The sequence below is a fragment of the Capra hircus genome, chromosome 2 (genome assembly GCF_001704415.2).
Source record: "Capra hircus breed San Clemente chromosome 2, ASM170441v1, whole genome shotgun sequence".
Taxonomy (NCBI): Eukaryota; Metazoa; Chordata; class Mammalia; order Artiodactyla; family Bovidae; genus Capra; species Capra hircus.
In genome coordinates, this window is record NC_030809.1 from 77,650,808 (window position 1) to 77,674,717 (window position 23,910).

General features: G+C 34.2%; 1 protein-coding gene across 6 annotated transcripts in view; it reads left to right on the forward strand.

Annotated features, from left to right (window-relative positions):
* The window catches only part of SPOPL (speckle type BTB/POZ protein like), a 52,080-nt gene extending 35,475 nt beyond the window's left edge, over positions 1-16,605 (forward strand). For 5 of the 6 annotated variants that reach the window (XM_018062440.1, XM_018062415.1, XM_018062431.1 and 2 more), the window contains 6 exons: positions 3,984-4,161; positions 4,242-4,297; positions 5,287-5,409; positions 8,664-8,806; positions 8,896-8,949; positions 12,316-16,605. In XM_018062440.1, coding sequence (XP_017917929.1) covers positions 3,984-4,161; positions 4,242-4,297; positions 5,287-5,409; positions 8,664-8,806; positions 8,896-8,949; positions 12,316-12,460 — 699 coding nt within the window. In that variant the 3' untranslated portion in view covers positions 12,461-16,605. The remainder of the gene's footprint in view (positions 1-3,983; positions 4,162-4,241; positions 4,298-5,286; positions 5,410-8,663; positions 8,807-8,895; positions 8,950-12,315) is intronic. The other variant, XM_018062423.1, reaches the window with a different exon arrangement.

Genomic DNA, 23,910 nt, shown 5'->3' on the forward strand with positions numbered 1-23,910 from the left:
TATAGGTAATGAATTTTTCATAAAATTAATTTCATTTAGAACTTTTTTTCCTCTTATTTTTCTGTCACGAAGTTATCCTTTCTGTTTAAATATACTTTTGGTAATGGATGGGAGTTGTGTTTTATCCTCTAAAAATAACAAAATGGAAAATTGACAACAATATTTCTATCACCCAGTTTCTAAAAAAGGATACCTATATTTGAAAGCCAGAAAGTCTAAGACCCACTGTTCAGGAAAATGATATGAAATTGGACTACTTAGAAGTTTCTCATTTTGGAGCCAGTGTGAGGGATGGTTCAATAGTTGATTAGAGCATCAAATTTGTAGTACTATGCACCTTTGTAAATTCTTAGCTAATCTTTACAATTTGTTTAGAGAATTGAGAAAGTTTTAAAAATAGGAACCAGTAGTCACCTTAATTCCACACTGGAGGAGACCCAGATTTCTAGGACAGTCATAGCTGATTAGAGCCTGCACATGTTCATCTTTAGTCTGAATGATATTCTCAGAGTTGAGCCAAAAGCAAATTTGAAAAAGAGCTGTCAAACGGGTTTGAGGTATTACTTTGCAGCATTTGTCAGTTTTGAGTATTGTGCATTTGTAATTTTATTTTTAAAAGAACAACCACTTCAGAAAAGAATCTCAGCCTTTCTTCTGAATTTTTTTTTACTCTTAAGTTCCAGTCATAAGAATGTTCATTACCTATATTTGAATATGTACTAGAAAAAGCTAAAATTTTACCAATTTCGTGATTTTAGGTATTAGAAAAAATAATCATCACAACTCATTGCATAACAGTTTAAATTAGATCATTAATTTCTGCTCTATAGTCCCTTGAATACTCTTCAGAGTGTATGAAATATTAATTCTGTCTTAAAATTTGTGGCTGCTCTGATAATTATATGTAGATGTGTATGCCAATAATATAATTTCTTCTGAATTATGATTATATAGTCAAATATAACATCAATATCTATGAAATATTTTTTTTTTAATCTTTTCCTTCTATCACCTGATTTTTCTGGAACTTTCACATTAAATATATTGTTTTCAGTTAGGATAATTAAACAATAAATAGAACTTAAGAAATCCTTTCCTAAGTTTAAATATGATCATATTCTTATGACTTCACTATATCCTACATACTTTATGCAAGTAATTGAACTGTTCAATTCACTCCAGCTTTTGCTCACTAGAAGTTACAAGAGCAGTGCTGATATGAACAAGTAAATAGTGTCTTTGTGACCCTTGACTAAACCCTGAATAGTGATACCAGTATTTTTTATTTAAGTATCATTAAGTTATAATGTATGATATAACAGCAGTCAGGTAAGAATTACTGAAGATTTTTCCCCTGTTTTGTAATTTGTAAAATTTTAGAAACAATTTGAATAATTAAAAGTTAATAGAAGAATTTTTATTGGAGGACTTATTTGTATGCATAATGTCTTAGCTCTTGTATTTGAAAAAACTTCTTACAAGATTGTTGCAATAAATCCCTTTAGAACCATAACTGCATTAAAGTATTAATACTGCTGCTGCCGCTGCTAAATTGTTTCAGTCGTGTCCGACTCTGTGCGACCCCATAGATGGCAGCCCACCAGGCTCTGCCACCCCTGGGATTCTCCAGGCAAGATCACTGGAGTGGGTTGCCATTTCCTTCTCCAGTGCATGAAAGTGAAAAGTGAAAGTGAAGTCGCTCAGTATTGTCCGGCTCTTAGCGACCCCATGGACTGCAGTCTACCAGGCTCCTCTTTCCATGGGATTTTCCAGGCAGGAGTACTGGAGTGGGTTGCCGTTGCCTTCTCCTACTGTATAGTACAAAGAATGCTTAAAAAGGGAACCTGGGAGTGTAGGTCTAGTCTTCCTCTGATACTGACTAGCAGTGGATTTAGGACACTTCAGTTATCTTCTCTGGATCTCACTTTTTCAAATTTTTTAATAAAATAAGGTGATTGGATTAGATGATTTTTATGGCATATGATTTCAAAAAGATTAATAAAATCAGAAAAACAAAATGGCTAATGAGAATATCCTCAGAAAATAAAGCTTTTTTTTTAGAAGTGTCTGTTCATTCATGTGAAATAGATGTTATTACATCTAGGTGAGTAAGGACTAATGAGACTTAATATTCTCAAGCATTTTATATTAGACTGTTATACTTTCTTAGCATATTAGTAATTTGGTCCATTTTATCCATTTCTAGTGTACAATTTCTACATAGTTTATTTGTCCATATATATATACCTACTATTAATTAAAGAAAACCTTATGAAATACAGCTTTAAATTAATAGTCATCTATTGCTGCATAACAAACAACCACAAAACTTAGCAGTTTAAAACATATAACCAGAACAGCATTTTTTGTGAAAGATGGTTCATGTACTCTGAAACATTTGCTTTCCTAGTTGAAGTAGTATTTTCTTCTGCTTATTAAATATAATATGAAATTTCTAGTAATATTAATAGTGTATTCCTGTTCTTAAAGTTTGTGCCAAACTTAGTGCTGTTTTAAGATTTCGTTCAAAATATAGTCATCTTTCAGTTCAGTTCAATGAGAAATAATTTAATCCATATTATGTTGGGCTCCATGTAAAAGCAGTGTTTTAATCATCAGTTCAGTTCAGTTCAGTCGCTCAGTCGTATCCGACTCTTTGCGACCCCATGAATCACAGCACGCCAGGCCTCCCTGTCCATCACCAGCTCCCGGAGTTCACTCAAACTCATGTCCATCGAGTCGGTGATGCCATCCAGCCATCTCATCCTCTGCCGTCCCCTTTTCCTCCTGCCCCTAATCCCTCCCAGCATCAGGGTCTTTTCCATTGAGTCAACTCTTCGCATGAGGTGGCCAAAGTATTGGAGTTTCAGCTTTAGCATCAGTCCTTCCGATGAACACCCAGGACTGATCTCCTTTAGGATGGACTGGTTGGACCTCCTTGCAGTCCAAGGGACTCTCAAGAGTCTTCTCCAACACCACAGTTCAAAAGCATCAATTCTTCAGCACTCAGCTTTCTTCACAGTCCAACTCTCACATCCATACATGACCACCAGAAAAACCATAGTCTTGGCTAGATGGACCTTTGTTGGCAAAGTAATATCTCTGCTTTTGAATATGCTATCTAGGTTGGTCATAACTTTCCTTTCAAGGAGTAAGCATCTTTTAATTTCAGCTGCAGTCACCATCTGCAGTGATTTTGGAGCCCCCCAAAATAAAGTCTGACACTGTTTCCACTGTTGGTTTTAATCATACCAACTTTTATTTATTGATTATTTCATAGGTAAATTAAAGGTCTTCGAATCAAACTAGGTTATATTGTTCTTACTGTTTTTTTAAATGAAAGATTTCCATAAACATTAATAATTAACATTGTTTTGTGAGAATTCTTATACTTTAAAATTTAAATCACTATTACTGGATATTTAAGTCAGTGTTATTAGCATTGAAACATGTAGGGACAACACTTAAAATGCCGCCCAAATTGCATATTATAGTCTGTAGTTTTAAACAACATTTTAAAATATTCTAAAATGTCATAAGTGTTATGCTGTGTTTATTATGTGTTTAATAAACTTTAAATGTTGATAGTTTTGTAATGTGAGGAAATAAAAGAGAAAATTAAATTTCTTTCTCCTCACAAAAGTATTTTCTCCTATTTGAATTTAGAATCATATTATGACTTTTTTTTGTTGTTGAGAAATAGTTTTGTGATTAGTTTAATAACTGAGCATTCTCAGGAATCAGTAAGCCATTTATTTATGTAAAATGTCACTTGAAATTGTCTAATTTGTTTCAATTTTTTTTTCTGTGTTATTTCTCCTTTAATTTGTCGCTTTAAATTCAGTTCCCAAATGTTAGCATTTTTGATAGGGAGTACAAATTTTCTATATGATTTTAATGATAAGTTTAGGTTGAAACTTAGTAGCTAACTACTGATATTAATTTATGAAAGTATTTTTTCTTTCTGTCCCTTTTTTTATTAGGTGAGTGTGGTCCAAGATTCAGTAAATATATCAGGACATACTAATACAAATATGTTAAAGGTGCCTGAATGCCGACTAGCAGAAGATTTAGGTAATCTCTGGGAAAACACAAGATTTACAGATTGCAGTTTTTTTGTGAGAGGACAAGAATTTAAAGCTCATAAATCTGTTCTTGCAGGTACTTTCTACTTTTGAGTAATACATTACATTTCTTTCATAAATTTTTGCTTTAAATAATGATGCTTAATCTTGTTACAGCTCGATCCCCAGTTTTTAATGCCATGTTTGAACATGAAATGGAAGAAAGCAAAAAGGTAAACCTTGTTTAAAGGGCTCACATCTAATTTATATACATGTAGAATATTGGAATGTATATTTTAAAAGTAATAGTGCATGTTCTTATTGTTAGGATTTTAGAAAGAAATAAGAGGATGGGGTGAAATGGGTTCTATAGTAGAAAAATAGATGTAGCTTAATGTGGGCTAACATTCCAAATAACAGCTATTGCTATTGTGGCATGTCACAATAGCAAAATAAGTGGATAGTTGTTATTAAAAAAGGATAACTATCTGAAAGGACTGTTGTGATGCATACCTATTTGAGAGTTCTCCAGTTAAGGTGTATATTCCTTCTTTCTAGACTTTTGAGTTGATTTTGGAATTTTTTTCCTAGAACAGAAACAATTCCTATATTCTTTTTACCACTATAATAAGAGTAAGTGTATTATATTTAATAAAGGACATAAATTGTGTTATTATTAGTCTACTTGAACTGTAATACTACCCATTTGGTTTTCCCAGATATTTCTCTTTTATCTGCCATTTTGAAATGTAGTCAGACTAAAGACCAGAGATAGATTTTTGCTGGTTGTATTACATGTGAGCCTTATTGCTCCAACTGGGCAACTCCTTCCTAAGTTTATTTACGTGGCTTAGCTTTCTCGTCTCTGCAGAACTAGAGAAACCAAAAAAGTTAATAGCCATCTTCCTCTAAGATAGAGGTCAGAAACTGAATAAAGATTAAGTTTGGCCTTACAGATTTGGTTTTTTGTTTTTTTTTTTAATTTGTATTTGACTTTTTAACTGAGAAACTGGGGTTTGTATTTCTACATGGTAGTGCTTGACTTGTTATACTTCTTCTTAGACCTGCCTGCTTAACTTTGAAAATACACTTTAATGAATATTTGAGTTGTACATTGCTTAAGTGCTGATTTAGGGCTTTTAAACTATTGTTAGTTTTGCTCTGGTCCATTGTCTATGTGCTTTTTTTTGAAATATAACATTTTCTGTGTTTTCAATACCAGAATCGAGTGGAAATAAATGATGTAGACCCTGAGGTTTTTAAAGAAATGATGAGATTCATTTACACAGGGAAAGCGCCAAACCTTGACAAAATGGCTGACAACTTGTTGGCAGCTGCAGACAAAGTAAGTAATTAGGTCTTAAAGAGCTGAAAAATGTCCTCAAGCTTGACATATCTAGAAAGCTATCATCAAATGAGAACCCTCAATAACTTGAAGTATTGAATTAATTTATACTAATTGTGGATGCCTCTTGAGTATTATGAAATAACACAGTGGGATAATATGGAAATGAAAAAATTTTAAATCAAGAAGACATAAAAGTATCTTGAGCTGATTTAGAATATATGGAACAAATGGAATGTTAACTTCAGACTCGGTTGTTTTTTGTTTTTTGTTTTTTAAATTTTAAAATCTTTAATTCTTACATGTGTTTCCAAATATGAACCCCCCTCCCACCTCCCTCCCCATAACATCTCTCTGGGTCATCCCCATGCACCAGCCCCAAGCATGCTGTATCCTGCGTCAGACATAGACTGGCGATTCGATTCTTACATGATAGTATACATGTTAGAATGCCATTCTCCCAAGTCGTCCCACCCTCTCCCTCTCCCTCTGAGTCCAGAAGTCCGTTATACACAGTTTTGAGTGTATCTTTACTCTGTTTTATGAGAACACACAGTAGTGCGTATAATTTATTGCAGTTTTGAGATAGTCTTAAGATACAGTGCATGACGTTCATCTATAAAAAAGGAAGAAAATATTGTGTATTTTTTCTAACTTAATCCTGTATTCGTAGATTTATTTTTTAATACAGGATGTAGAGAAAAAAAATCTTATTTTATAATGTTCTTTTACAGTGCTAAATTCTTGAAGATAGGGAAACAGTGTAAAAGTGGCAGGAAATTTCAAAGTCAGTAGTTCTCAATCCTGAAAACGCTAAAGCCCATTGGGAGCTTTCTCCAAAAGTACTAATATCCATGCTACTTCTGTCCATTTATATGTCTGTATGTGTATTTATGAATATGTATTTATAGTGATAATTATACTTATTTTAAAAAATGTTACCAGAGGGAGAAACTGGGACAAGTGTATATGGAATCTTATTTCTTACAGCTTATTCAAATCTGTAACTGTCTCAGAATTTAAATGTAGAAATGCCATTATAATGGAATGAAAAATACAAAACACGTAGACATGAGTCTGACAAAAGATGTTCAAGACCTGAATGCTGAATATTATAACATACTGATAATAGAAATTCAGGTACACTTCAGTAAGTGGAGAGAAAGTCTTATTAATGGACTGGAAATTTTAACATTGTTAAAATTTCACTTCTCTTTTGATTAGGAGAACCAGCATGTCCGTATCAAAATCCTAACCTGCCTTTGCAGGGATGAGGGGTACAAATTGACAAGCTGTTTTAAAAATTTATATGCAAGAGCAGGGACCTAGAATAATCAGATAACTTTGAAAAAGATTATTAATAAAATGGAGAACTCATAAAGCTTTAGTATTTAAGATACTGTTGTATTGGTGACAAAATAGACAACTCATTGAAACAGAATAGACAGTACAGAAATAGACTGTCACATGTATGACTATATAATTTTTGATGAAAGTGCAAGGATAGTTGATTGGAGAAACGATAGTCTTTTCAGTACATGGTGCTGTAGGAATTGGTAGTCTGTACCCAAAAAGATGAACTGTGGTTGAACTCTTGAAAAGACCGAATTCTGTGTGTGTACTTCACATCGTATACAAAAAGTAACACAGAATAGATTATAAACCCCCAAAAATCTTAAACTTCTAAAAGAAAATATAGGAGAACGTCTTCATAGTCTTACACTAGGCAAAGACTTCTTGGCTGTGACTCCAAATATACATAAAAGGAAAAATGATAAATTGGGCCTCAAAATTTAAAACTTCTTCAGAAGACACTAGAAGAACATATTTGCAAAGCATAACTGATGACCAACTTTTATCCAGAATATATATGGTAAAGGTCTATCATATTCAGACTATATAAAGAACTCTCAAAACAATTATAAGTAAACAAAGTTATTTCTAAAAATAAAAATGTTTGAATAGACACTTCTTAAAATAATGTTCATTCAGTAGTCCATTCAGTATATCAAAAAATGCTCAACCTCGTTAGGGTAGTGTAAGTTAAAACCACCATGAGATATGTCTATGACTGTTATAACAGCTAAAATGATTAAAACCATACCAAGTATGGTCAAGGATATGGACTCTTATATACTGCTTTATGAGAGTGTAAAATGATACAACCACTTTGAAAGACTGTTTGGCAATTTTTTTTTTAAGTTTTACACTTAACCATATTATCCAGTGCATTTATTTATAGGTTTATACTCAAGGGAAAAGACAGCATATGCCCGTTTAATGACTTATATGAATGTTTGTAGCAGCTTTGTTTGTAACGGCTAGAAACTGGAAACACCCAAATGTTCATCAACAGATCAATGGGATACCACTGAGCAGTAAAAAGCATAGAACTATTGATACACAGACAACAGCATGCATGAATCTTAAAATAATTATAATGACTGGAAGCCAGATAAAAACAAGTGCAAATTCTATGATTTCTTTTATAGAAGACTTCAGAAATGTGAATTCTAGCAGTAGAAAACATATCAGAGGTCTTGCCTGAGGTGGGGTAAGAAAGGAGGATTACAAAGAGGTAGAAGGAAATTTGGGGGATAATGACTGTGTTCACTCTTGATTTAATGATGGTTATGTGGCTGTATAAACTTCAAATATGTGCATTTTATTGTATGTCAGTTTTACCTCAGTAAAGCTGCCAAGTATGTTCTCTTCACATGTATGTCAAATACAAGTTATGGTTATGAGTATTAAGCTTTATCATTTTTCTTCAGGATTAAGTAGTGACAATATGCTGTGTCCTGACTGGTGTTTAAAATATTAGAAAAGAGAAATATACTCATTAAGAGTATTAAGTAATAAAGGTATTTTTGTTTGTTTTTTTGAGTACCTAAGAGGTTTTTAAAGAAGCCTCTGTTTTAAAAATACACTATACCTTGCTTGTGTGCTCAGTCGTATCCCTTTGGACTTCAGCCCTCCAGGCTGCTCTGTCCATGGGATTCTCCAGTCAAGAATATTGGAGTGGGTTGACATTTCATCCTCTATCTTGAACTCAGAAATTTCTTAAGAAAAATTAGTCTTTATCTTGAATGCGGGAACTCATACTTTCTTTATATTTAAAATAAAGACTTTTTAAGTACCCTCAGTTTGATGTGTATTGTGCTTTAACTTCATTTTCTAAGTTATAAATATCATGTATTTAGAACTTGGTAGTTTAAATAAATGTTTAATGTTGTGTTTTCCTTTCTGGATAGTATGCACTGGAACGGCTGAAGGTCATGTGTGAAGAAGCTTTGTGTAGTAACCTCTCAGTAGAAAATGTTGCTGATACCCTTGTCCTTGCAGATTTGCACAGTGCAGAGCAATTGAAAGCACAAGCCATAGACTTTATTAATAGGTAAGCTGTGCTTGTATTTCAGTGGACATGACACCTTCAACAGTTTTTCACCTGACTTTTTCTTAAGTGTGTTTAAATCTTCAATGCAGGTGCAGTGTACTTCGACAGCTTGGGTGTAAAGATGGGAAAAACTGGAACAGCAAGTAAGATGACATCAGTTTCTGACTTAAAGTTGATCTGCATACATGAAATTAAGTGTTTGTTGCATAGCCTTTTGTTCATCTACAATAAGTATGAATCCAGATATTAATGACATGAAGCAAACTGCAAGTTTAAAAAAAATAATAATTTAACCATGTAGTGGATTCTTGAGGCTATGCTCCCTTGTAGATCAGCTTGTAATGTGAACTGGGATGGACACTGTCTTTTTTTAAGCATATATGTTCACATTAGCATGTAGCTCAGTCCAGATATTTCAGTGAGTACTAGAGACTCTGTGCCTGCCCCTTCAGAAAGCATTTCTAAAAATGTGGGAAATACTAATTTTATCCTATGAGGAAATGTACCCTCCAGATTTACATGGGAAGTCTTAACATTTGAATGCCACTGCTTCTTAGGGCAGCCAGGTACCTTGCATCACATCTGCATTAGGTTAATTACCTAGCCTTCCAGAAATGGTAGCAATTTGATCTTTCCCCTGGTAAAACCCTAAGGAGCAGTGTAGTCATGACATCTTTCTAAGCCTGAATCTTCAGAATGACATAAGCATGAGAATTTATTATTCTCTTTTTTTCCCCCTTCTTCACTCATATTTAGAGTGACTTTTTTACTCTTTGCAGTTACTCAGAATCAAAACGAGAGTCAGTAGGTTGAAGAATTTGCATCTGCTTTTGATTAGTTTTTGCCTATATACCGTTAAACTCTGTTCTTGGAAATTATCAAAAATTGATGTAAGAAATTAGAAAAAGATTGTGTCGAAGACAAGAAAATGAATGTTTGACTTATGATTCCCTTGCTTTCATCTGTTTTGATAGATTTGAAGTTGGTTAACTGAATTCTTAATAGTTCGTGAATTCTGTTTTCTGAAGGTAAAAATGAGTGAATACTTTAAAATACTAGCTAGTCTATATATTAGTCAATGTGTGATAATGTATTATGGTTTGTGTTCCTAGAAAAATGGAATGATAATTTTGTGATGCTTCGTACTTTGCCACATTCAATCTCTAATTTTAGTCTGTAAAAATATTTTACAGTGTCAAAAAAATATAAGCTTATTCTGTATCCCATGTAGAAACTATGGTGTACATAGAGACTGTCAATAGATACTTATTGAATTAAATCAATGAAAATATCAGGTATATTAACAATCTCTATGATTCTAAACAGTGAGTTGAAATTATAAACGTGAAAGTACACTGGTAATTTGATGTCAGGCAAATTTTTTAATTGTTATCAGCTAATGTTTAGTTCAGCAAACTAAACTGAATGCCTAGTGTCAGTTTTGTGTCAAGCACTATGCTAAGGTGCTGCATACAGAAACAAGTATGAGGAAAAATCCTTGTTCTTAAGAAATTTATCTAATGACAGAAACACATCCATGCATATTTCATTATAATATGGTAAGTAATGTCATAAAGAAGGGTATGTGCAGGACACAACTAAGGGTGGAGGTTTAGATGTAAAGATGACTGAGCTTTGTCTTAAAATCTGAATAGAAATAAGCAGAACTGAGGAGGAAATAAAAGGCATTGCAGACAGAAAGCATCGCTTGAATCCAGGTATAGATGCATGAAGCAATAGTAGATCATTCATTTGACAGATACGTTTTTCATGCCTTCGTGGAGTTTATGGTTTAGCAGGAGATGTATAGGAACTAAACAAAGTAGTTGAACTAAAGTGTAATAATAGGTAAGGCGGAGCATACCCATCTGAGCGTATAGCAAAAGGACCTGACCTAAGTGTCAGAGAAAGTCCTTTTGAAGAATTGTTGTATAAAGACCTGAAGTATTAGTAGGACTTACCTCGGTGAAGAAGAGGGAAGAGGTGGAAAGGTATGCCCCAGAAAAAAAAGAAAGATACAGGTGTGCAACGGCTTAAAGATAAGAAAGAACAGTATGGGGACGAGGAGTATGAGAAGCTGGAGAGAAAAGGCAAAAATCAGATCATGGAAGGCCATCTAAATAACATTACTGCTTTTAGACATTATTCAAAGAGGATGGTCATACAGTAAAAGAGTTTAACCTAGAGGAGGATGTGATCAGGTGTTTGTTTTAGCAGTCTCTCCACATGCTTGAGCGTGGGGAGGTTGTGGTGGTGGTGGTAATTAAGGAGAATGATTATGTATAGGTAGGCCAGTTAGAAAGTTATTGAAGGTAGTTCAGGCAAGAGATGAAGGTAAAAATTTGACTTGATTAGTGATAGTGGGGCTAGAAGGAAATAGAAGCATATAATATTTTGAATGGACAGTCTGTAATATTTGTGTATTATTTGGATGGTAGGTAGGTACAAAGGAGAGAAGACAGGAGACAAGCAAGGATAACTAAATTTGTTGCTTGAGTAATTGTGTTAACTTAGAGCGTGTTGTACATCCTTTAACAATAAACAGTTCAGTATTGTTGTTACTGTTATTATTAATATTATACACAGTGCCAAAGCATGAATGGGAGGTAGAAAGCTAGGGGGAAGAACTGGGAAACGTTGTTTCTCGTTTCTCTTTCTAAAGAACCTGTGTACTAGCATTGGAGAAGAACAGAAGATCTTTTTAAGGTGTTTATTACTGAGGTAGCATAGAAGCTGGTTTGAGAAGAGCATGATAGGAGAGTAGAAGACAAATTAGGAGACTCTTACAATAATTCAAGCATGAGATGTTGTGGGCCTTACTTGATTCAGGATACCTTTGGGAATTCAAATAGGGCTTTAATGATTGGTTAGAAAGGATGGCATCTAGGGTGACTCCCAGGTTTCTGACTTGAATCACTGGCTGATAGTGGAAGCATTAGCCTATTGGAAATGAGAGAGGAAAAATTTGGGGATTAGACATGTTGAGTTCTTATCCTCATTCTGAAATTTACGGCATTCAAGGCACGTTCAAGTAAAGAAAACAGGTGGTTGGGGACAGACCTTGTGGGAGGCCTAGGACTTGGCAAATCACTGTTTATCATTGTTGAGTATGATAGTTAGAACTGTGAAAGTGGCTGAGATAAGATGGACAGTGCACACTAAAGAAGAGTAGAGGGCAGAACTTGGAACTCCAGAGGAAGCCTGTGTGTAAGAGCCAGAGGAAGGAGCTCTTGGAAGAGTGAGTGTAGAGATGGTGACAGTGGGAGTCGAGCTCTGCAGACCAGAGTCATACACTCCAGGAGCGCCCAACTTGCAGAGAAATTGAAAGCTCCAGTCACAACAGAAAACACCAATACGGTGAAGATGATATGTTAGTGAGTTCAAGTGGTGTGAATACATAGGAGACAGAATTTTGAAATCTGTAAATTAAAAAAAAAAAAAAAATGACAGTGCAACGATGCATTTTGCAAAGTACTCCTTAGTAAACATCTCTTACTTTTATTTTTCAGCCAAGCAGCGGACATAATGGAAACATCCGGGTGGAAGTCCATGATTCATTCTCACCCACATTTGGTAGCAGAAGCCTTCCGAGCATTAGCATCTGCACAGTGTCCACAGTTTGGTATTCCACGAAAACGGCTAAAACAGTCTTGAAACCCTCCATGAACTGTAGAAAAATGGAATTGACTTTTACTCCTCCAGGTCCAGAAGGATTCTAATACACAAACCATAAGCAAGAGTTGTTTCTGTTGTCTTGTCCACAGAACAGAAGCTGAAAAAGCATATTGCTTGCATTTCAGGTGGATAATTTATGGTTTATTCTTCAGCTTTAAATTAGACTGATTATACTCTAATTCACTTCAAGGCCTTAAATTATCTTCAGTGACTTCTCTTGTTCATATAATACTTTAATTTTTTTATTGTGCCTTGTCATTGTGACCAAGGCTATGCAGGATTGCACTAGCTCCATAATGCAGTAATATTGATAACTGAAGATAGTAAGTTTCAAAAGGATCTTCCATTAGTTTGAGAAAAGCAGATGAATTTTGTAGCGTTTGTCCTGTACTAAAAGTTTAAAACTAGGTTTTCTTTTTAAAAAGCACTTGTGTTGGAGATGACTGGTAATGTTTCTAGTCTAAGTTCTATAAATACAGGAGAAACTGCTTACCTTCAAGGTAAGTTATGGCAATACACTGCTTCAGTTCTAATTTATTTTTCATTTCAGGGGGCAAATATGCAATGAGTTGGCCCAAATTTTTAGTGAAATTTGTAATGTTTGTATGTTAATTGTCCAGCAAACTAAGAGAAGCATAACAAACCTTTACTTGTGTTTCTTTGTGAGTTTATCCAAGTTTACAATGATTGAAACTGATTGAGGTTAAGATTGCAATAAGAAGAAAGCATGTTTAGTGCTGAATTAATTTTTTTTAATTTATAGTGACCTACATTTACATGAAGAATCCTATATGTTAAAAGTAAGGATGACCAAATATAAATTTAATGACTGGGCCAATTAAGAAGATATATATGCACTTTTAATGTGTAACTTTTATATGCTAAATGGTACTCTTTTTTTTTTTCTTTCTTTCTTTTGAGGGAATTGATGTGGTATAATTAATTGTCTTAACTTTTGAAGGAATTTTTTAAGAAAGATGGAGGCAACTGGGATGTTTGTGGTAATAGATAAGAAAGATATTCCCAATTATAGTTACATTGGTTTGACTTTCAGATATTCATTATTGAATTTACTACTGTTTTATCACACTTCGGAGAAGGCACCTGAACAGGAAATGAATCCTAGACAGTCTACTCTCCTTCTAAAAACAATGAACTATTATTATTTGAAGACCAAAGGAGAGGACCCTTAGAAATATGTCAGGCTACACTCTGAAACCTTTTTTCCTCCCTAGGTTTCTCCTGTCTGTCTCAGTAACTGTACCAACATTGTGGATGATAATTGAAATAATGCTTAATGTGAACAGGATAAACTGTTTATAAACTGCTTTTCACAGGCCAGTTCTCTATCATAAATGAATTTTAGCTTTAAACACATACATATCTTCAGTTCGGTCACAGCAGAGGTCTGTTCTAGTGCATTGTCATGGCGAAGCAGGAGTGATCAGTGTCAAGAGCTGCATCAGATTTCCTCTAACAGTGGTAGTATGCTTCTTAGGCAAGAGTTGTGTTTGACCACAAGGGGAAAAAGTGTGTCACTGGAAAAAAGAATGCATATATCTATATATTTACCTATGTAACTATTCTCCAGATTAAAATTTGTATAATTTGTTTATTTAGTTTTTGAAGTTAGGGCAAAAAGAAAAAAAAAAGAAGCTAAAGTTTTAAAATAGATATTATTTTTGTTATCTATTAGGTATTTACTGAATCCTGATATGCCAAGAATGATTCATATTTACATTGAACAAATGCTGTCAAATAATCATTTTTATCCACATCAAACTGAAGTTTGAAAAGATGGTATTTTCAGATATCTTCATTTCTTCTTTTGTAGTTTGAATCTTTGTTGTATTAAGTTAAATTTAATATTGAAAGACTACCTTGGGATAGAAGAAGGATTCTTACATATGCGTGGACTCTGTCCTATGTAAGAGTATTATAGAGAGTAGAAAACTACGTACGAGTATTGTAAGGAGCAGAAATTCACTTCTTAACTAAACCATAATATTGAGCCTTTTAAATTTACAGTGTGCAGCTTAAAAAAACACACACATACATATACACTTTAAGGATTTGAGATTTTGCCAGGGCCTTAGAAGAAAAAAATTCTCTCAGGCCCTAGAATTTTGTTGTCACATATTAAAAAAATAAATAAATACTGGTGTATCCATTTATATCAAATGCACACAGACGCATTGTGAATTAATTCACTGCTTGAATCTACATTTCTAACCATAGTGACTTCAGTGGTAACATCTATAATGTACATTTCAGCTTACCCTTACTTTTGTGTTTATTGCAAATCTGAAGGGTTTTATTATAAAGATTTTTTTTTTTTTTGGTTTAGTAACACATTTTGTACCAAAAATGTCAAACACTGTGCTGTAAGGATATCCACGTTTGTAGAAATGTCCACTTTTCAGATAATATAATGCCTACCAATTATATTAACAGAATCACATGGTAGTTGATTTATTTTTTTTATTTATTTGTATATTTTTGGTATTGTGGGTTCTTGAGGCAGTGTAAAACAGTTCATGTATTCTGAAATGAGTGTTCTAATAGCCTTTTTTTTTTAAACTACACACATGGTTTTCAGTAGACACAGATTTTGTTCAAAGCAGTGTTGTTGCCTTTTGAACTAAAGCCTGCTCCTGTTTCCCTTTTGTCACCTAAACAGCTCTTTCTTAGAAAAGTAGTTACTGGTCTTAAACATTACATATTATAAAAGTAACCATTGGAGAACTGTTCTTTAGATTGAGATACAGAAACACTATATTTGTGCCTTTTTCATTTTTTAATTTTAGTGTGTATCGATACTTGGAGCACAAATATGAAGGTGCCATCACATATGGCCTGCCATTGTTACCTCCTTGAATACTCATGTGTCATTGTCTTGAAATAGTAATTGGAGATCCTTGCATGTATTATGTGGTCATTAGGCATGTGTGTGTGCGTGTGTATGTGTGTATATGTATATTTGCTTGGATTTGTGTGTGGTATGTTCAAAAGTGAATTTCTGAAAATAGGACTCAGTTAAATGTTGAAAGTTTAGGTTAGTTGAAATGTATTCCATTTAAATGTGCTTTATTTGGGGGGACAGTTGAGGAAATTATAATTCTCAAAAATGTGACCAATTTACTGCATGATGAAATGTGAAAACAGTGCCTTTTTAGGACATCAGTTTTGAAATTGAGTTTAAAAATATTAATGAAGATCTCTTAAAAATTTGTCATGAACATTATTGTTTTATTTTAAACTAAATTTAAGTTAGAGCTTAAATTGCCAGACATGTAATTAACTAATTTATTTACCCATTTAAGTTTTGTGCATAAATTCAAAATCTAAGCAGAATCTTTGTATGCTTCCTAGTGTTAACTAAAATAGAATACTAGGGACTTCAGTAAGTTGTTTTATTTAAGTCCAACTCAGCAAGCTTTTCTCAAAGCCAAGTCTGCTTGAAGAGGTGAATTATTCTGAGTTGGATGTTCATGCTCTTTGATGGGTAAAATGAAAATATTCAGTGTATTCTTGCAAAACAAGGTGGGTGGGTGGGTTTTAGTGTTTTCAGATTATAAAGACAGCACTTTCAGCACACATAAGAGTATTTTGCAAACCTCTTTTATACAGATTATGAGCTCTACTTTGTTTAAGTGTTAAAATGGAATGATGTAAATTTTAGGTCCAGTTGAACAAATATTGAGTGCCTACCATGCGAGATTTCCTCTTCACTAAGAATGAAATCACCACACCGTGTCTTCTGTTTGCAGTATGTGGACTTTACGTTTGAAAAAGAATTCTTATATTTAAATCTTTTTCTGTTGTTAGAGTTTATCATTGTATACTGTAACCCAGTTAATTTTTGCCTTCAGTTTTTTAGAATGAAAATATAAATTGAGTCCCATTTTTGAAAATAAAAGTCTGCTGAAATTATTTAAAAATTAGTTCTGGGGGGAATTGATTTTCAAGATTCAAATGTATAAAGACACATTGAACTTTTCAGCCTCATTTTTAATCAGCTGATGTCAATGATGAGATACATACTTTTTGTATCTTGTTGCTGAAAATATTTTTTGCATTTCAGCACGTTGAGTTAAAATAAAGTTGTTACTACTTATTCAGAATTATGCGGTTTATTTTGTGTTTATTTGTAAAGTATGAATGATTCTTTTTTCAGATTACTGTGATGCTTTACAAGACGAGCTATGTGTTTGATGTGGTAACCTTTAGAATTATACATAGTAATTGTCTTTTCTACATAGGGAGGCTAGTGTTTTTTTGGAACCTACTAAAGACCTGTTCCTTGATCTGGGGATGTTGCATATATATGTACTTGCTTCCCTAGTGGCTCAGATAGTAAAGAATCTGTCTTTGATGCAAGAGACAAGATTCAGTCCCTGGGCAGGGAAGATCCCCTGAAGAAGGGAATGGCAACCCACTCCAGTATTCTTGCCTGAAGAATTCCATGGACAGAAGAGCCTGGTTGGCTACAGTCCATGGGGTCACAAAGAGTCAAGACACGACTGAGCAACTTTCATTTTTCACCACCTTTCTTGAGTGACTTAATGCTCATTTATTATGTAATTTAATGTAGCACTTAAATATTTCCTTTCCCTGATCCTCCTATCCCTTTTTAATTTCAGCTAATTATTTGCTGCTGTCAAAAAGAGCAACTTTGGGACAGCATATTACTGGACCAGCTTGGTAACAGCAACATAGTTAGTGCTTAAAAATTATGGCCAAGACCTTCCTTAGCTATCCAGTGGTTAAGACTCTGCCTTCCAATACAGGGGGCGTGGCTTCTCTCCCCTGTGAGGAAACTAGGATCCCATATGCCACAAAATGTGGCCCAAAATTTACATACAAACATACACACATATATGGCCAAAGTGACAGAAATGTACCGTGAAAAGTCTGTATGCTCAACACACACATACATGCACACTGAATTATCCTTAAAATAATAATAGGGTTGAAACACTTAAATATTACCTATACAGCTACAGTAAGATAGGACAAGTGGTCATATGACCTCCCTTATTCTGCAGCAATTGGCCCCCTTCTTGCTTTACTTTAGAACACTTGAATGTTGTGTTTTCCTCATTCTATCACCTCATTCTTTTCTAAGAGAAGACTGGTATTTGCTTTGATCACTATTTTTAGATAGAAGACATTAATAGAGGCATTTACATTATTGCTACCTTCTTAATTCTGTGCTGAGGTTTGCATGCATCTGCAGTGGATAGTGGCAAAGGAGCTTGTCATCCCTGTTATGAGTACTTCATTTCCCCTTCTCCTTCCATCTCTTGCTCTCTCTCCTTAATTCCCATTTTTAAAGGATCCAGGTATAGTTCTGTCCAGTCTGTAACATCAGAGCCAAACGATTCCTCTGGTATCTAATCTTTTGTCCAAATTCAGACCTGGCTTTAATGGGTAAGTGCAAAGAAAAAACATTGCAGGATTTAGGAATAGCAACTGCAGCATGCACACACGCACAAAAGCAACCACTGTCATGAAGACTGATATTACCGACACAGCAGGATTTTAGAATGTGTACTTTATAAATGCCCGAAGTATGTGGGGGTCATTTGAAAATTTTGCAAGCATAAGAAAACTTGAAAGAGGCATGCAATTGAAAAAGCCTAGGAGCCTGGGTTTCCCAGGTGGCTCAGTGGTAAAGAATCTGCCTGCCAATGCGGGAGATGTGGGTTCCATCCTTGGGTTGGGAAGATCCCCTGGTGTAGGAAATGGCAACCGGCTCCATTATTCTTGCCTGGAGAATTTCACGGACAGAGGAGCCTGGTGGGTTCCAGTCCATGGGGTCGCAAAGAGTCAGACATGACTGAGCATGTACACAGACAAAGAACTGACTTTCTGAAGGATGAGGTAGTAATATTTTACTCACTGGCCATGCCACTGCAATGTGAAAGCACCCATAGATGTAAACCCAAGGTGACTTCCATTAGAACTATACAAAAGCTGGCAGGGGGCTGGATTTGACTTCCGTGCTAGAGTTTGCTGATTTCAGAAATTTGAGAAGAGCAGAGGAGTTCTGGAATAGCAATTGTGAAGGGAAACCCTGATGGCCCACTTGAAATTGGAGCGGCCATGACTTTACAGAGAAGGAGTTTGCATAATTGATTCAAAAATAATTGGAATAGAAGGAGTGATTAATGTTTCTAACAAAAGTAGTGTGAGTAAGCAAAGCAATAAATTTAAGTAAAATTTAAAATGTGTTTATTAGGCAATACTTTTTAAGTGAAAAAAATTTTGAACAAGACTTCTTAGCTTAATTAGTAATTCACTTCTAAAGTTAACACAAATTATACAGGGGCAGTGTATTAACATAGTACCCGAGCACAGGAAATGCTGAAAAGTGATCAAAAGTATTTCAAGTGTAGGAAGTTGAGGCTTAAAAGGATTGGCCATGAGTATTAAACTGTTAGGAGGAAGTCTGAGCAATTGTAACATTGTTTACAAATACTGTACTGCAGTCCATGGGGTAGACTGAGCCTGCACAGCTGAGCTGAACTGAACTTACAAATATAAACATTAAAGTTGACCCACAACCCTACAGAAGGTCCTCCTTCCCTTCCCTCACTGATGAACCCTGGCTGGTTCACAAATATAAAATGTAAAACATGATGGTGATCACTTATTGTAAATAGGAAACTAGATGAGAGGAACAAAGGGCTGGAATTGGGAAATAAAAGTGCAAAGTTCTATAGAGAATTTAAAATGTTTTCTCACTCATTTTTAAACTTTGAGTTATAAACATTTAAGCACTTTTTAAAAATAGTTAAGCTATCCACTGGTAGCATTTAATATGTATTCTCAAAAGCACAAAATACTGTGTGTATGGCAAAGTCGGGGGAAAGAACCTAGTAGGAAATGAAAAAGGAAGAAAGCAAAGATAACATCACAAAGATCTAGCAGAAGTAGTATGACAAAATGTATCTACTATCAGAAAAACCTATTCAGTGATTATCTCATTTGTGGTGTGTAATAGACATCCCTGTTCCTATGGAGTTAAATAAAATCAATGATAAAATATGAGCCTGTGAATAGCAGAGCAGTGGGTATTGTGTAGTACATCTCAACAATAGTTATGCTAGCCAGGCAGAGAGGAGAGTGTATTTATAAGGGAGTAAGTATGGAGGCTCAGGGGTGAGAGGAGATGGTGATTTTACTGAAATTCAGTAGAGTTGAAAAGCAGTGCTTTCTGTTTATGTGTTGTGCCTCTGTGTGCAGGTCTTTTTTTGAAGGGAGTAAGAATGAATACAAGTGAGAATTCTGAATGAGTACATAGGACTGCAGTCAGCAAAGGCCTTTTAAGCTCTTACTGGCCAAATTGACAATCAAGGGGGAAAAAAATGGAAACAATTATAATTACCTCCACAAAAGTCTTGAAACTATTAATAGATTGACTTTATATGGAAATTCTTGAACTTTCTAGGAAGTTCATGATAATTCCCATGATACATGCATTGAAGTAAATACTGAAAGATAAATTCAGCAATACTTTTATTAATCAAACTAGTGTAATATGAAACCAGAAATCCTTACAAAACTGCAAAAAAAATGAGTATATGTAAGATACTAATGCATTATCCTAGTGGTAGCAGTCAGTAGCCTAGTAAATGCTAGTTCCTAGTGTCTTTCCCCCTTTTACTAAGAGAAAACCCAAAAGTGAGGCTTACACACCCATCTCTATTATAAACATAAGAAAATCCTAAATAAAACCCTAAGAGCTAGAAAGCAGTAATGAAAAACCAAGTCACCTAAGGTTAACCTAAAACAGGATGGTTCAGTATTATGATATAATGCTCTGATTGAATTCTGCACAAGATATTCTCAGAAACCTAGTATGAGAGAGATTTTTCAAAACCATTGAGACCTCACCCTCACACCATTAGCCAAAAACATTACAATGACAACACATTAGGGCAGTTCCCCAGAATCAGGACCAAAATACAAGTAGTTTGACAATATGTTTTTGTTTTTAATTATTCTAGAAAGTTTAAGCAATGAAATAGCTATGAAGAAATATTAAGTATGGGAAAGGAAACCTATATTTGAAAGGTACATATAATTGTTTTCCTAAAAGACCCAAATTCAATTTAAAATTTAATGCTAGTTTAGTAAAATAGCTAAGAAAATCTGGAGTCAATCTGCAATATAATAAGTCGTGGCAGGAATCATTTATGAGAAATAAGATCCCAATTGTCGTTGTTCAATCATTAAGTCACATCCAACTTTTGTGACCCAATGGACTGTATCCCGCCAGCCTCCTCTGTTCATGGGATTTCCCAGGCAAGAATACTGAAATGTGTTGCCATTTTCTTCTCCAGGGGATTAGGCCCATGTCTCCTGCATTGGCAGGTGGGTTCTTTACTGCTGAGCCACCAGGGAAGCCCATATTCTTGCTAGGTTGATCCTTTATCTTCATAAAAGATCTTTACCTACAGTGACACTCTTCCTTTTGAGATAGATTTAATGGTTCACATCATCCCATCAGCTTTCTTACACTGTTTTCAAGGTATGTCTTTTTCCATTTTTTGTACTTTCAGACTGCCTGTCTTTATGTTTAAGCATATTTCTTATAAAGAGGACATAGTTGGATCTTGGTTTTTTAGTGTGAAAACCTCTGCAATTTACTTGGAGTGTTTATTCTATTTCCAATTAATGTGATTGTTGATGTGTTTGGGTTTAACTCTCCCATCTTGATATTTATCTCATCCACTTGTTTCTTCCTCCATTGCTGATTTCTGTTGAAGGAATCACTTGTTTTTGTTTTTTTGTATACTCCTTATGATTTTCAACATAAATTTTTATCTTTTAGAACAAAATAGTTTTTCTTCTTCCTTTCTATTCTTTATATTTTTTGTTTTGTTTTGAGGAGGGGGCTTATTTTATTGTCTACAACCCCCAGTGCAATGTTGAATAGTTGTGAAAAGAGTGAGCATCGTTCCCAGCTTGCTGAATTAAAGAGGAAAAGTTTACTATTTTTCCATTAGGTATGGTGTTATCTGCAACTTAATCATAGATGCTTTTAACAAATACAAGCTTCCTTCCATTCCAGGTTTTCAGGTTTTCTCATGAACAGGTGTTGAATTTAGGCAAATATTCTTTTTTTATCTGTTGAGATGATTACATATTTTTCTCTTTATTCTTTTAATGTGGTGAATTACACTGAAAAATCCAAATTGTTTAAACCAATCTTGAATTTCTGGAATAAACCCAAATTGGCTATAAGATACTCTTTATATTTTACTGGTTAAATTTGCCAGTATGTGTTTAAGGAATTTTGTGTTTATGAGAGATTTTGGTATGTGTATGTGTGTTTTGTTTCATTTTATCTTGTAGTAGTTGTATTAGGTTTTGGTATTACAATTATTCTAGGTAAATTATTCTAAAATGGGTTAGGTGATGTTCCTTTGTCCTCTGTTTTTTGAAAGAGGCTGTGTAACACGGCAGTGTTGCCTTCTTAAATGTTCAAAAGAATTCACCAGTAAAGTTATCTAGACCAGAAATTTTCTCTCTAGAAATTTTATTTTTATGCAATTTATTTAATAATATAAAGCAATTCAGATTTTTACTTCTTTTCATGAACATTTTGGTAAGTTGTGTTTTTTTACTTATGACAGTTTTATGTATGTTGTCAAACTTAATTGGCATGAATTGTTTCTCATCTTTTTTCCCATCATGTTTCCTTTTTGTGTCCTTTTAATGTTTATAGAATCTGTAGTGATACCCGTTTTTCATTTTTAATATTGGTATTTATTTTCCTTTAGTGTCTTGACTATCTTGGGAGGAGTTTATCAGCTTTAATTAATCTTTTTGAAGATCAAATTTTTTAATAATCTTTTAAATATTCTTTTTTATTGTTTTTTCTATTTTATTGATTTCCTACTTTATTTCCTTCTTTGTAGTTGCTATAAGTTAAATTTCCTCACCCTTTTTAAAAAATGGTTTTAATATTCTATTTCATTTCCTCTATTAACTATTTAGGCTTTATTGTTTTGCATTTTAATAGTTGTTTTAGATTTAAAATATATATCCTTAACTTATCACAGTCTGCTTATAATTAATGTTACATCATTTCAAGTAAGTTATAAAAAAAGTACAGCTATTTAATTTCATTTATTGCCTCCTCCATCTCTTGTACCACCCTTGTCATGTGCTTTATTTCTATATATGTTATGGTGGTTTTGTGTTTGCTCAATTATTTCTGACTCTCTGTGACCCCAATAGACTGTAGCTCCCCAGGCTCTTCTGTCCATGGAATTCCCTAGGCACGAATACTACAGTGGGTTGCCATTTCCTCCTCCAAGGGTATATACCTTATAAGCCCCCAAATTATCATGTTATTGTTATTGTTCTAAACAGCCAATATCTTTTAAAGAAATTAAAAGAAGGAAAATAAAATATTTTCCATTTAACTGCATATTTACAATTTCAGTTCTCTTTACCTATTCCCCTAGATCTGAATTTTCTTCTATTGTTTTTGCACTTATTTAGAGAATTCTGTGCAGAGTTAGTGAGTAAGTTAATGTTTGATAACTAGAAAACTAAGCAAATATACAAAAACGTTTGTTAACTCTAGGGAACAGAAATAATCCTACAGGGAAGAAATGTAGTCAAATCATACTATGTAGTTTAACTGGGAAGTACCATGATATATAAACATTGAATATTGCCATAGCTACAAACTGTGATGTTCTTAATCTTTCTTAGTGAGAAATTGATAGATAATGTCTGAAACTAAAAAGTAAAAGAAATGATAGGGGAATTCCTTGGCAATCCAGTGGTTTGGACTCTGTCATTCCACTGCAGGGAGCACGGGTTCAGTCCCTGATTGGGGAACTAAGATCCCACATGCCAAGATTCAGCCAAAAAAAAAGAAAGAATAAATAGCTGCAATAGCAAGTTTGGAGTTGGAAAGAAGGAGGAGTTGAGAGTTGGCTGAGTTTGCCTCTGGGAAGCAGGAGTGGCAGTTAAGTAGGAGCTGCTCTTTCTCACAACAGGTTTAGTTTTACTGTTTGCCTTTCTTGAATAATGTACATGTACTACTCTGATAACAAAACAATTGTTAAGCTAATGGGAATATTGCAGTGAGTGGGAAAACATGAATATATAAGAATCAAGTTAATGGACTACGTAAGATTTCTGACTATACACATTGGGATGATTTTCAATAACATAAAATTGACCTTAAATAGACAAAAAAAAAGACACTTGTTCTGGTCTGTTTAACAAGAGGGAAGGAAATGGAATCAGAGCAGATGATGGTTAAGTTTACACATTTGGTGGTAGGAAACAAGGGCATCCTGGTTCGATTTGCTATAAAAAGTTAGCAGGAGAATAAAATGCAAGTGCCAACAGCTTTTCCCTGAGGCCTAGCAGGGATGAAGACAAGGGGGTTTTGT